This window comes from Rana temporaria, chromosome 3, assembly GCF_905171775.1.
Source record: "Rana temporaria chromosome 3, aRanTem1.1, whole genome shotgun sequence".
Classification (NCBI taxonomy): Eukaryota; Metazoa; Chordata; class Amphibia; order Anura; family Ranidae; genus Rana; species Rana temporaria.
Genome location: NC_053491.1, coordinates 465,653,080 through 465,668,477, shown reverse-complemented (window position 1 = coordinate 465,668,477; position 15,398 = coordinate 465,653,080). Strand labels below are relative to the sequence as shown.

The 15,398-nt window shown below is 47.9% G+C and overlaps 1 protein-coding gene across 1 annotated transcript in view; it reads right to left on the bottom strand.

Moving 5' to 3' along the window:
- Positions 1–15,398, bottom strand: part of DNAH2 (dynein axonemal heavy chain 2) — a 402,999-nt gene that overhangs the window by 273,498 nt on the left and 114,103 nt on the right. The window contains exons 11-12 of the mRNA XM_040346833.1: positions 11,852–11,981; positions 4,527–4,709 (exon numbers count right to left, since the gene is read on the bottom strand). Coding sequence (XP_040202767.1) covers positions 4,527–4,709; positions 11,852–11,981 — 313 coding nt within the window. The remainder of the gene's footprint in view (positions 1–4,526; positions 4,710–11,851; positions 11,982–15,398) is intronic.

Sequence of the window (15,398 nt, the reverse complement as noted above, 5' to 3'; positions counted from 1 at the left end):
GCCGGAGCGCGCAATACCCCGATAAATACGGTATATAGCTCCAACATATACTATAGTGCTGTACAGAGAACACTGTGGCAGTCACGTCAGTCTCTGCACCAGAGGAGCTTACACTCTAATGTTCTCACTACAGCCATACACTATTATTATACATTTATATAGCTCCAACATATACTATAGTGCTGTAGGAAGATCACTGAGCCGGTCACATCAGTCACTACACCAGACTCTAGTGTGATTAGTGTACATGGATGGGTACTATGGAAGCAGTGTGGATCCAGCCAGCTTGTATTCATTGATACAGCTCCGTCACACTCCGCAGTGCTCCATAATGTACACACGAGGCGCTCACAACAAACTCAATTTACAAAGTGTCCCCTGGTGGAAGCTGAACCTGCAATCCCAGTGCTGCGAAGGTTTGGCTCATCGCTAAGCCAAAAGCTGGCCCTCTCCTACATTTCCTATCCTTGATGAGATTCTCCCTCCTTTTCTCTTTGTTTGCTGGCTCTGATCCACGGAGTTGCTGGATTTGCATAGATCACCCGGCTCCCCGCCTGGTCTCCACAGGGCGGACAGTAAAATGAGAGAATGTAATGAGAAGGACCACCAGGAACAGCATTGTGTGCGGTACAAGCGGAGTACACACAGAACACGTCGCCGGCTGAGGACTCTGGAGAGATCTGCTGTCAATGTCAATTTCATTTTACAAAGAGCCTATGCTAATCTCACTCGCAGACGCGCGAGGATTCGGCTTGTATTATTAATACTGGGAAGCCTGCCGCACATTCTCTGGAACCATTGTATATGCCAAACAGCACGGGGGCTGCTGTGTTTTATATGCGATATGGTCATGTGTACACAACTCCCATGTCATCGCCATGTTTGGCTTGACGGTCAGCAAAATGAAAAGAAAAAAAACTATTGAGTACATCTCTCCAATACAATCACATTTCCCTGTTTTCTATTCCTAGCTATCAAATCCAGTGAGCTCATAGCTGACAACACAGCACTGAAATCCCAAGCAGGGTTGTCAGCCCTGATTGCAGAACTACTAGGGTGCCCACCTGTCCCGGATTGCCCGGGATGCAATTGACATGTCTGTCCCAGGTCCCGGGCACCTTTATTCTGGGATAATACAATGTCCCAGAATGAAATAGAAGACACACCCTACTAACTAATAACTACATTTCCGGAACTGGTTGCCAGGGCCAGCGCCTGATAGGCATCCCATCACAGCACCTGTTGCTTAAGCCAATCAGGTAACAAGTAACCAGACCCCAGTGCACCTAATTGGCTGAGAGGCGGGTCTGTGTTAGGGAAGCGATGTATTCGCTTCCTTAAAGCGGTGGTTCACCCTAAAAACGACTTTCCACTATTACACTGCCCCCCCACATTACAATACGATTATGCCTTTAATTTTTTTTTTGCTGCTGTACATACCTGGGAACAGCTATTCACCCGTGTCCTCCGGGTTGCGAGTCCCGCGGGAGTGGGCGTTCCTAACATGGCGATGATTGACGTTTTGACTAAAAAACGAGCTCCCCCCGTCGCGTAAGCAGCGTCACGATTAGCGGAAGGAGCCGAACGGCGAGTCGGCGCTATACTGCGCCTGCGCATCGCCCTTTGGCTCCTTTCGCCAGTCGTGACACGGCTTACGCGACGGGGGGGGAGCTCATTTTTTAGTCAAAACGTCAATCACCGCCATGTTAGGAACGCCCACTCCCGCGGGACTCGCAACCCGGAGGATACGGGTGAATAGCTGTACCCAGGTATGTACAGCAGCCAAAAAAAAATTAAAGGCATATTCGTATTGTAATGTGGGGGGGCAGTGTAATAGGGGAAAGTCGTTTTTAGGGTGAACCACCGCTTTAACACAGCACTGTGTAAGCAGCGAATGCACAGCAGTGCGCCCGCTGCTTACCATTTTGGAAGCCTATTAGAGCTGACAGGCTCTAATCAGGAAGCCTATTAGAGCCTCTGGCTCTAATCAGACGCTTCCAATACACACCCGCCGCTGTAATTCATATGCCCGGCGCCCGACAAGGTGCCGGGCACATGAATAGAGGGGCGGCAGTGGCACCAATAGATAGATTCATGCAATGTATAAATCTATCAATTGGTAATTAGAGCGGTGCAGGAGAGAGGGGGCGGCGCTCCTGCGCCCTCTATGGACGCACCGCCACTGGAAGACACACCCAGCAGAAAAGGGTAGGTTCATCACCTAAGGACAATAGCAAAAAACTGAGGCAAAGCTAGTAGTGGGTAGAGTTATGCAGGGCTGAGTTAAGGTTTGCTATTTGCCAGTGTCCAATCACCTGGAGTTTGAGCATAACCCAACAGTTTAAGAACTAACTTACATGTGTCCTTTGATGTACGATTAAGAGATGTTAGGTCTATTCAGTATAACTCTACTTTCACACTGGGGCGTTGCGCCGTCGGCAGTAAAGCAGGCGCTATTTTTAGCTGTGCTTTACCGTTGTTTTTGCGGCGCTAATTGGATTGGATTGGATTGGAATAAATACTTATAGAGCGCCGAATGCGAGTTGTGAAACTTGCGACTAATCAGTCGCTAGCGGGGTGCTTTTAACCCCCGCTAGCGTCCGAAAAAGGTTAAAACCGCCGGCAACAAACCGCCCACCCGCTGAAGCGACACTTTGCCGGCAGTTCGGCGGCGCTGCCCATTGATTTCAATGGGCAGGGGCGCTTTAGGAGCGGTGTATCCGCTCCTACAGCGCCTCAAAGATGTGGCTGGCAGGACTTTTTTGAGAGTCCTGCCAGCGCACCGCTCCAGTGTGAAAGCCCTTAGGCTTTCACACTGGAGTGAAAGAAGAGGCTCTTTCAGGGCTCTTTGCAGGCTCTATTTTTAGCGCTATAGCACCTGCAAAGCGCCTCAGTGTAAAAGTAGCCTAAATGTATAATAATAGTGTGGGAATGTGGTGTGCAAGTGTAAGCTCTTCTGGTTCAGAGATTGATGATGTGACTGGCTCAGTGTTCTCTGTACAGCACTACAGAATATGTGAGAGCTATATAAATGTATACTAATAGTGTGTGACTGTGGTGAGACATTAGAGCACAGGTGTCAAACACATGGCCCGCGGGCCGAATCCGGCCCTCCTGGCCATTTCATGTAGCCCTTTGCACCTCTCATGCACAGGGGCGGTCCGTCCATAGAGGGCGCTGGATCGCCGCCCCCTCTGGCTCCGCACCGCCACTGAAAATAACATACATTCATGCATTGCATGAATGTATGTTATTGTTGCCAGCTGCCGCTGGTCTATTCAGGTGGCCGGACATTGAGCGCCGACCACCTGAATAACGGCAGCTGGTTGGCTGTGCGGAAGTGCCTATCAGAGCCAGCCGCTCTGATAGGCGTTCCGAGTACAGTCCTCGTCTCCCGGATGCTTTATCCAGGGAACGTACAGGGTGCGTTCCTTGGATAAGACTGACGGCCGTCTCAGCCAATCAGGTTCGCCGATTCTGGTTATCGGTAACCTGATTGGCTGAAGCGTCACGAAGGCGGGAGAAGACGTGGGAGGAGGGACGTGGAAGGATTAAGGTAAGTGCATTTTACAGGGCACATTGGCGACAATGGGCCCAGAGGCGACAAAGGGCACAGTGGCATCAAAGGGCACAGTGGCGACAAAGGGCACAGTGGCGACAAAGGGCACAGTGGCAACAATTAAAGGGCACAGTGACATGCACAGTGGCAACAATGTGCACAGTAGTGACAATGGGCACAGTGGCATCAATCGGCACAGTGGCATCAATGGGCACAGTAGTGACAATGGGCACAGTGGCAACAATTAAAGGGCACAGTGGTGACAAATCAATTGGCACAGTGGCGACAATTGAGGGGCACAGTGGCTGCGTTTGATGGCCTGGCACAGTGGTGACAATTGATGGCACAGTGGCTGTGTTTGATGGCATGGCACAGTGACTGCGTTTGTTGGCATGGCACAGCGGCTGCGTTTGATGGCATGGCACAGTGGTGCGAATTGATGACATAGTGACTGCGTTTGCTGGCATGGCACAGTGGTGACAATTGATGGCACAGTGGCTGCGTTTGATGGCATGGCACAGTGGTGACAATTGATGGGCACAGTGAGGCTGCAATTTTTTTCTTTCTTTTTTTTTTTACGTTTGCGGCCCCCCCAAAAAAATTTGAGCACCAGCCGCCACTGCTCATGCAGCTGCAGGAAAGCTCCAGCCCTCCTCCAGACCCCTACTTTCTGCTTTGAAGCAATGTATCCAGCTTCTTCCCAGCAGCAGTATAAGGAAAGGGGGGTGCACTGTGACATAAGGGTGAGTAGGGGACTCACTTTCTGATGGTGGGGTGGCTCTTGACATCTAATGTAGGGGGAGGGGATGCGCTGGACATCTAATCTTACAGATACAACCGGCCCTTTTGAGAACAATCATAATGCTGATGCGGCCCACAATGAAATTGAGTTTGACGCCCCTGCTTTAGAGTGTAAGCTCCTCTGGGGCAGAGACTGATACGAGCTCCTGACATAAACTGGACTCACCTGCATTGGCCGATCAATGCGACGTCTTAAAGCCCGCACCCAGTGCGCCTGACCGGCCGAGCGGCACATGTGAGATGGCACTGTAGGAATTTTTCTGCCAAGTTCTTTGTTGACAAGATCCAACTCATTCTTGAACATTTCATACACTTGTACCGTCTTCTTGTCAAATGTACGTTTTATGGCCTGGAGGACAAGGAACACAAGATTACAGGGTGGTTTGGGGTATACTTCACCTGTAACAGAAATGTTACTTCTGGGTGGGCTGTGCCTTTGAAGCTAAACTCAATGCAGATAGAAATAAAATAGACACCAATCAATACAGTAATGTAATCATTAACCAGTTAGCAACCGCCCTATAGACGAAATACGTCTACAAGGCGGTTGCTTAACTCTGGGAGGGCGTCAATGTACGTCCTCCCAGAATCGCGCTCCCGCGCGCCCTGTGGGGCGCGCACACGGGAGTCTCCGTGACCGCCGGGTCCTCCGGACCCGGCTGATCACGGATCATGGTAAATCGCCGCTGATAGCGGCAATTTACCACGTGATCGCTCCGTCCAATGACGGAGCGATCACTAGTAAACAAACCGGCGTCATGTGATGACGCCGGTTCCTCCCTCTCCTCTCTGTACCGAACGGTACAGTGTGAGAGAGGAGAGGGGAGAGAGCGGAAGCAGCAGCAGCTGCTGCTGCTGCTGCGGGCTGGATCTGTGACACATGCAGTCACAGATCCAGCCATCGATCCCTCCCTGTGCAATACTCTGCAGTACCAGCCATACTTTGCAATGCCCCCACACTGTGCAATGCCCCCACACTCTGCAATACCCCCACACTGTGCAATACCCCAAAATACTCTGCAATGCCCCCACACTCTGCAATGCCCCCACACTGTGCAATACCCCAAAATACTCTGCAATACCCCAAAATACTCTGCAATACCCCAAAATACTCCGCAATGCCCCGCAATGCCCCGCAATACTCCGCAATACCCCGCAATACCCCGCAATACTCCGCAATACTCCGCAATACTCCGCAATACCCCACAATACCCCGCAATACCCCGCAATACCCCACAATACTCCGCAATACCCCACAATACTCCGCAATACCCCACAATACTCCGCAATACCCCACAATACTCCGCAATACCCCACAATACTCCGCAATACCCTGCAACGTCGTCTATGGGGATTTTTAAGTAGCAAAGTTTGGCGCCATTCCACGAGCGTGTGCAATTTTGAAGGGTGACATGTTGGGTATCTATTTACTCGGCGTAACTTCATCTTTCACATTAATGCAAAAGAATGAAGAAAAAATACTAAATTTGCCAAATTTTATAACAGAAACAAAGAAAAATTATTTTTTTTTACAGAATTTTCAGTCTTTTTTCTTTTATAGCGCAAAAAATAAAAATCCAACGGTGATTAAATACCACCAAAAGAAAGCTCTATTTGTGTGAAAAAAAGGATGAAAATTTCATTTGGGTACAGTGTTGTATGACTGAGTAATTGTCATTCAAATTGTGAGAGCACCGAAAGCTGAAAATTGGTCTGGTTATTAAGGGGGTTTACGTGCCTAGTGGTCAAGTGGTTAAAAAAAATTGGATTTTTACCTGTAAAATCCTTTTCTTGGAGTACATGACGGGACACAGAGCAGCCATTGTAATTACTTTGTGGGCAATACGCCACCTTCAGGTGATTGGACACTGGCATAATAAAAGACACGAAGTTCCCCTCCCATACAAGAAGTACCTTAGTTTTGTAGCAAAGCAATATGCGTATATCCCATTAAGAGGGGCGGGAGCTCTGTGTCCCGTGATGTACTCCAAAAAAAACGATTTTTACAGGTAAGCTGTTATAAAAATCCTATTTTTTTTTATTGTACATCACGGGACACAGGGCAGCCATAGTAATTACTATGTGGGATGTCCCAGAGCAATGCCCTTTGAGGGGAGGGAGACACAAATCAAAGCAGGCCGCCAGCAGACGTAAGGACCTATACTGCTGCCTGCAGTACACTGCCCAAAAAGGCGTCATCCGCTTGCCGTCTTACATCCACTTGATAAAATCGAGTGAATGTATGCACCGTAATCCAAGTTGCGGCCTTGCAAATCGGAATCATAGAGTCTTGGTGATGCACTGCCCACTAAGCACTTACTGCCATGGTAGAGTGCGCTCTAACTTGAAAAGGCATAACCTTTCCTTTCAAACCCTAAGCCTGAATAATAACCTGACCAACACCTTAAAGCCTCGTACACACGACCGAGGAACTTGACGAACGAAACACATTGTTTTCCTTGTCGAGTTCCTTGTTAGGCTGTCGAGGAACTCGACAAGCCAATTTTCTCCATTCCCGTCAAGGAAATAGAGAACTTGCTCTCTTTTTGGCTCGTTGAGTTTCTCGACAGTTTCCTTGACGAAAATGTACACACGACTGGTTTCCCCGGCAAAAAAATATCTCCTAGCAAGTTTCTTGCTGGTTTTTGCCGAGAAACTCGTCGTGTGTACAAGGGCTAACACTGGTGAAAAAACTGAGGTACTTCCTGTATGGGAGGAGTTATACAGAGGGGAACTTCCTGTCTTTGATTATGTCAGTTTCTTGCTGTTTTTTGCCGAGAAACTCGGTCGTGTGTACGAGGCCTAACACTGGTGAAAAAACTGAGGTACTTCCTGTATGGGAGGAGTTATACAGAGGGGAACTTCCTGTCTTTGATTATGCCAGTTTCTTACTGGTTTTTGCCGAGAAACTCGGTCGTGTGTACGAGGCCTAATACTGGTGAAAAAACTGAGGTACTTCCTGTATGGGAGGGGTTATACAGAGGGGAACTTCCTGTCTTTGATTATGCCAGTGTCCAATCACCTGAAGGTTGCCTATATCCCACATAGTAATTACTATGGCTGCTCTGTGTCACGTGATGTACGATAAAGAAAAAAAGAATAATCTATATTTACATGCAACAAGTAGCTGAATTTGAGTTGGTATCAGCCTTAATATAATATGTAATGGCGTATAGCAGCAGTCAGACTGAGAGATGGGCGAAGGCAGCACCAGTAGCCAATCAGGTGTGTTGGCAAGGTACAAGTTGTCAGCAGTAGTAGGGAAAAGGGGAAATCAAAAAAAAAAAAAAGTGCCGGATGATCATCTTAAGAGTCCATCATCATTTATTCCTGGTAAAATAGAGGCAACAGGAAGAAAAAAAACAATGGGGTAGATTCAAGAAGCAATTGCGCCTGTGTAACCATAGGTTACACAGCGCAATTGCTTACTTGCCCCGGCGTAACGAGTGCTCCTGATTCAGGAACCTCGTTACGCCGACTGCAGCCTAAGATCTGCGCGGCATAAGGCTCTTATGCCCGCATATCTTAGGCTGCATTCTTGTGATGGTCGCTAGGTGGCGTTCCCGTTGTGCTCAGCGTATAGTATGCAAATTGCATACTAACACCGATTCACAACGTTGCGCGAGCCCTGCGTACGCAATTTACGTCGTTTACGTACGGCGGTTTTCGCGCAAGGCTGCCCCTGCTATTAGCAGGGGCAGCCCATGTTACGTATACCCGTCGTTGCCGCGTCGCGAAATTTGAATTTTACGTACTTTGCGTAAGTGATTCGTGAATGGCGCTGGACGCCATTCACATTTACTTTGAAGCAAATGATTTCCTTGCGACGTCATTTGCCGCAATGCAGTTTCCCGACGGAGCATGCGCTCTACGATCGGCGCGGGAACGCGCCTAATTTAAATTATACCCGCCCCCACGGGATCATTTAAATTGCGCGCGCTTGCACCGGGCATTTTGCCGGCGCGCCCGCGCAATTTACAAAGCTTATGCTCCGTGAATCAAGGGCAGCGGAGAAAATTTGCAGGGGCGCAGGGCAAAAACGTTGCCCTGCGCCTCCGTAAATAATGCGCAATTCTACCTGAATCCGGGCCAATGCGTTTCAGAGGCTAGCCAATCCCCCTTCATCAGGGCTTGGATAAAAAAAAAAAAAAAATCTTCCCACTGGACTATACATACAACATAAAGGTTCCTTTACACCAGGGGTAGGCAACCTCAGCACTCCAGCTGTGGTGAAACTACAAATCCCATCATGCCTCTGCCTCTAGGAGTCATGCCTGTGATTGTCAGTGTCTTGCAATGTCTCATGGGACTTGTAGTTTTAAAATAACTGGAGGGCCGAGGTTGCCTACCCCTGCTTTACACTGTAGGTTCATCCAAGACCCAATAAAGATGAGTTGATTGGGTGGTCACCAAAAAAAATGTGTTGGATATTTTTATCTCCATGTTGTCTAAATTTTACCAATAATGGCAAAAGGCTCCTAAGACGGCCAGCTGGCGCTCTTTTTTTGCCAGTTTCTCTTGAATTTCTAGGGAAAGGCAAATGCCTGTTTTTGGGTGGCCCTACTGTGTGGTAGAGGTGCCGAGGTTGTCATCAATCCCAACCAGTGCTCCGTGATTGACAGATAAAGGAGTCGAGTCCAGTGTCTACCTTTTTTTGGAGTAGGGTAGAATACAGTAGTGACTTGTCACAGTGCTTCTGTTCCTATACTGCCCAATCACAGGCTGCCAAACAAGCTGCTGATAAGGCCTGTGCTTGTAGTTCACATGGGAAAAACCCTGATAAGGGGGGACACTTGGACACCTGAAATGAGTTGGATTCTTGGGGGATTGTGCCCCCGACTTTTAATGGAATACTGCTTTTGATTCCAGTTACAAGCTCAGGCTAGAGGCAGGGAAGTGATCAATCTGTATTAACCTCTTGCCGACCAGCCGCTGCAGTTTTACGGCGGCAGGTCGGCTCCCCTGCGCGAGAGCACGCAATATAACGTCGCCTCTCGCGCAGGCCACTAGGGGCGCCCCTGCTCGCCCCGACTACCGTGCGCGTGCCGGGCACACGCGATCGCTCGTTACAGAGCGGGGACCGGGAGCTGTGTGTGTAAACACACAGCTCCCGGTCCTGTCAGGGAGAGAAATGCTGATCTTCTGTTCATACAATGTATGAACAGAAGATCAGTCATTTCCCCTAGTGAGGCCACCCCCCTACAGTTAGAACACACCCAGGGACATACTTAACCCCTTCCCCTCCCCCTAGTGTTAACCCCTTCAATGCCAGTGGCATTTTTATAGTAATCAATGCATTTTTATAGCACTGATCGCTATAAAAATGCCAATGGTCCCAAAAATGTGTCAAAAGTGTCCGAAGTGTCCGCCATAATGTCGCAGTACCGGAAAAAAAAAATCGCTGATCGCCGCCATTACTAGTAAAAAAAAAATATTAATAAAAATGCCATAAAAATACCCCCTATTTTGTAAACGCTATAACTTTTGCGCAAACCAATCAATAAACGCTTATTGCGATTTTTTTTTACGAAAAATATGTAGAAGAATACGTATCGGCCTAAACTGAGAAAAAAAACGTTTTTTTTATATATTTTTGGGGGATATTTATTATAGCAAAAGGTAAAAAATATAATTTTTTTCAAAATTGTCGCTCTATTTTTTTTTTATAGTGCAAAATCTAAAAACCGCAGAGGTGATCAAATACCACCAAAAGAAAGCTCTATTTGTGGGGAAAAAAGGACGCCAATTTTGTTTGGGAGCCACGTCGCACAACCGCGCAATTGTCAGTTAAAGCGACGCAGTGCCGAATCGCAAAAAGTGCTCTGGTCTTTGGGCAGCAATATGGTCCGGGGGTTAAGTGGTTAAAAAAGTTGTAAATCTTCCTGTATAATTTGTACCTATAGGTAAGCCTAGAACAATAGGTACTGTATATTATTAGTACTGATCACTGTATTAGTGTCACTAGTGATGTTAGTGACAGTAAGTTTCCCTATAGTGTCAGTTAGTGTCAGATTGTTCGCTGCACTATCGCAGTCCCATTATAAGTCACTGGTCATTTATTTCGCAAAAAATAAACACCCCAGTGGTGATCAAATACTACCAAAAGAAAGCTCTATTTGTGTGAAAAAAATTACCTAAATTTTGTTTGGGTACAGCGTCGCAATCACCAGTAGCAGTAAAGTATAGCAAAATGTGGCCTGAAGGGGGTGATACCTTCCGGAGCTAGCTGTATATTAACATTCAAGTGCTGGGATCAGTAGTACCATAAGAATATGTGGTTTTAGTTTTCACAGAATCTGGTTATTGTAGAGCAGGATCACATTCTCTTCTTAGCAGGGCCATCTTAATGCAAGGGCACTCCTGGGCCCTGCCCAGGGGCCCCAGGTACATGGAGGCTTCACAATAATCTTGCATTACATCATACTTGTCAACTGTCCCGGATTTGCTGGGACAGTCATGCTTTTTACTAAACTGTCCCAATATGGTCGTGTCCCAGAACCTATAATGTGCCCTCCTGACCCTCCCCTATACTGTGCCCTTCTGAATTACCCCCTGTACTGTGCCCAGGGCCGGATTTGCTCTCCCTGCCGCCCCAAGGCCAGGTTCCACAATGCACCCCCTCCCCGCCAACCAAACCCCCCCCCCCCCCAAATCAATGGAGAATGTGCGGCACGGTTAGTTCAAATATGTTTTGTTTGTTTTTTTACTTTTTTATCACTTTTTTTATGTTTATTTATTTGTAGCTTGTCGCTTATTTTTATAAATTTTTGTATCATTTTCTTATTATTTTTCTCATTCTTTACTTTTTTATTCATTTAATTATTATTTCGTATTATTTATTTATTTTTTATTAAAAAAAATCACTTAACTTTTTTGCTATCACACAGGAGAAAACAATTTCCTGTGTGATAGCACTTGGAGGTGACATATTCTCTTTATTGACCCTGTCACCTCCAAAACAGGAGTCCTAGCACTGTGCTAGAACTCCTGTCACAGCTCAGATGGGAAGAGCACAGCTCTCCCTTCTCACTGTGTACATCGGCAGCAGGGACAGGAGACTCGGTGGCCGGGGGGAGGACAGAGTCCCGAAGACAGAGCCAGCAGAGAGAGGTATGTGGGGTGGGTGGGGGGAGGGGAGGACGGACGGGAGCACATATTTTACAAGTGATTTCCGCGACATCGTCGCAATCACTTGTTAACGAGCGAGCGGATTCCCCCATAACTTACCGCCCTTAACTGTTTGTTCCGGGCGTCGGGGGACTCCATGCCACTGCTGCCCCTTGGAGCCCTGCCGCCCCAAGGCCTGGCCTCAGTGGCCTTGTGGGAAATCCGGGCCTGACTGTGCCCTTCGTGTTGACTAGTCTTTGATCTATGGAATGTTTTCCTTTTGTAAAATAGATTTCATTGAAAGTACTAATACTCTATACCCCTGTACCTCGATAGGAGGATACCATACAGCAGCTCTAGCGCTCCCTTGTGGTGGCACCTCACCTCTCTGGCTGACAAATGGTGGAAGATGTCCAGCAGTTCAGCACCCTGCTCCGCGCTGCGCACCGTCTCGAAAGCCGTCATGATGAGATTTTGCATCATCACCTCTAGATCCTTCACACTGGCACGGAACCTGTAGGAAGAGACACAACGAGGAGGTAGAACAGGAAACTATTGGGATGATTACATGGAAAGCACTGCCAAGGTTAAAACGTGAAATAAAGAGCTCAGCTTGCGATGGACAGTTTCTTGGAGTAACATCGGGAACAAGGTTGGGCACACAGAAACCATTAAGTAGCAGGGGAGATCTGTGGCAAGCTCTAATGGGCACAGAAGAATGAGGGAAATGAAGTAGTAAATATATTGCTCTGTTGGGTAGCTGGTATTGCTACAGAATAGAGAGGACCTTATAGGGTGAATTTACTAAAGGCAAATAGACCGCGCACTTTGCAAGTGCAGTTGCACCTCTACAGTTGCTCTGAGGCTTAGTAAATGAGGCAAGGCTTCACTATACAAAAAATACACAATCGCATGCAAGTAAAATAAATAAAAAAAACAGCATTTTTGCTTGCATGACCGAGGAACTTGACGGCCGAAACACATCGTTTTCCTCGTCGAGTTTCTTGTTAGGCTGTTGAGGAACTCGACAAGCCAATTTTCTCTATTCCAGTCAAGGAAATAGAGAACATGCTCTCTTTTTGGCTCGTCGAGTTTCTCGACAGTTTCCTCGACGAAAATGTACACACGACTGGTTTCCTCGGCAAAAAAATATCTCCTAGCAAGTTTCTTGCTGGTTTTTGCAGAGAAACTCGGTCGTGTGTACGAGGCCTAATACTTGTGAAAAAACTGAGGTACTTCCTGTATGGGAGGAGTTATAGAGAGGGGAACTTCCTGTCTTTGATTATGCCAGTTTCTTGCTGTTTTTTGCGGAGAAACTCGGTCGTGTGTACGAGGCCTAACACTGGTGAAAAAACTGAAGTACTTCCTGTATGGGAGGAGTTATACAGAGGGGAACTTCCTGTCTTTGATTATGCCAGTGTCCAATCACCTGAAGGTTGCCTCTATTTTTGCTTGCACATGATTGGATGAGGGAACTCAGCAGACCTTTCCCTCATTTACTAAGTTCTGGAGCAACTGCACTTGCAGAGTGCACCGTCCATTTGCCTTTAGTAAATCTATCCCTATTGGGGTTGATTTACTAAAGGAAAATAGACTGTGCATCCATATCATCCCTGGGATGAGTGTCTGAGTGGCAACCTCAACCTCTTCCATGACGAAGCTCCGATGGGTGGAGGGAAACGCGTTGGAGGTGTGGCCTGGTCGGAGTCCAGGCTGGGGTTGCCACTCACACACTCACCCCAGGGATAATATGGATGTTCGGCCATAGAGAAACCTTCTCTACCCCAAGTGATCACCGGAGACGGGACAAGCTCCCTCCCATGCCAGCACTCCCAGCGGCGGGTGTCTAGGTTTTGTATCCTGTTTAGAGAGCCTGAGCGGCACACCATGCAGTTTTCTGGGTCACAAATAGACCGTGCACTCTGCAAGTGAAGTTGCTCCAGAGCTTAGTAAATAAGGTAAATCTTGTATGTATGGAGGAATTATTAGCTAGATTCAGAGAGAGTTACGCCGGCGTATCAGTAGATACGCCGTCGTAACTCTGAATCTACGCCGTCGTAAATTTAAGCGTATTCTGGAAACCAGATACGCTTAAATTAGGTCAAGATACGAGCGGCGTAAGTCTCCTACGCCGTCGTATCTTAGGGTGCATATTTACGCTGGCCGCTAGGTGGCGCTTCCGTTGTTTTCCGCGTTGAATATGCAAATGAGCAAGATACGCCGATTCACAAACGTACGTGCGCCCGTCGCAATTAGTTACGCCGTTTACGTAAGACATACGCCGGCGTAAAGATAAAGTTGGTCTCTAGGTGGCGCATCCCATGCTAAGTATGGACGTCGGAACAAGCGTATCTTTTTACGTCGTTTGCGTAAGTCGTACGCGAATAGGGCTGTGCGTAAATTACGTTCACGTCTCAGGCATTGAGCCAAAGTATTTTTGGGCGTAAATACGACGTGATACTGAGCATGTGCCCGCATACGCCGTTCGTTCGGCCATGCATCTACTTGGGGTCAAGCCTCATTTAAATACAACACGCCCCCTACAGCCTACTTTGAATTACGCGCGCTTACGCCGGCCCATTTACGCTACGCCGCAAGTGCTTTGTGAATACAGCACTTGCCTCTCTAAGTTGCGGTGGCGTAGCGTAAATATGGTACGCTACTCCCGCGCAACGTAGATCGGCCGTACCTGAATCTAGGCCATAATCAGTACACTGATAATGCCCTGATTTTGAGTGTTAATGTCGCTTTTACACAATCCAGTTATCGGCTCTCCTCTATTCTCCTCACGCTGACAGCGTGAGAAAAGGAATGCCGATAACCGGCTTGTGTTTACATCGTGATCAGCTGTGATTGGACACAGCTGGTCACATGGGAACAAGTGTATCTTTTTACGTCGTTTGCGTAAGTTACGTTCACGTCGTAGGCAGTGTTCGACGTATCTTAGGCATTCTATCCGACGCATGCGCACTGGGATACGTCCAGGGACGGCGCATGCGCCGTTCGTTCAAAACGTCATTTACGCGGGGTCATGCTTAATTTCCCTAAAACACGCCCACCTCTTCCCCATTTGAATTAGGCGGGCTTACGCCGGCACATACAGCACTTGCCTCTCTAACTTGCGGCGGCGGCGTAGCGTAAATACCATACGCTACGCCCGCACAAAGTTACGCTTCCCTACCTGAATCTGGCCATAAGTCTTCTTGCTCTCACTAGCAGCAGACTTGACACACTACATTATCTTCAGGATACTCTGTACCAGGGGTACCCAACCCTTTGAAGAGCGAGGGCCACTTAAGTGACCAAAGATGTGTACTCACAATAGGCAGAATCAGATCCTTCCTGGTGTCTCCCTACCAGTCAGCTCGGCGGGACCTCTGGGTTCAGCTTCTCTCTCTCTCTGGGCCCCTGGGTCGACCACCCAGGGCCGCACGACCACCTTCACGAAGGAGAGGGCAGCCGCCCCCTTCCTCCTGGACTCTGTTCCCCGGCTCAACTAACCCCGAGCACATGTGCCCAGGGGCTTTAAATACAGTATCCCAGCATGTAATGCAGCACTTCTCCTCTGCCTATTGCCAGAACTGTAACACAGCCTGTGCACTCACTTGTCAGATCCCCTTCCACTGTCCAATAAGCCTCCCTATTGGACCAGTGAGGAGCAGTCAAACAAGCTGAGCTGCACCTGAGCACAATGAGCAGACCTAACCAATAGATCCTGCTCTCTGGTAGGCAGACAGCACAAGTTTTACCTGACCATCTGCCTGGTAAGCAGAAAGAGCAAAAACAATACGCTCTTCTAGCACCTACCTAGGAGGGTGCTACAGTCACTTTGCAAAGAATACCCAATCACATGCAAGAAAAATAAAAAAAAATTATTTCTGCTGTCACATGATTGGATGAAGTAAGTCAGCAGCTCTTCGTCTCCTTTACT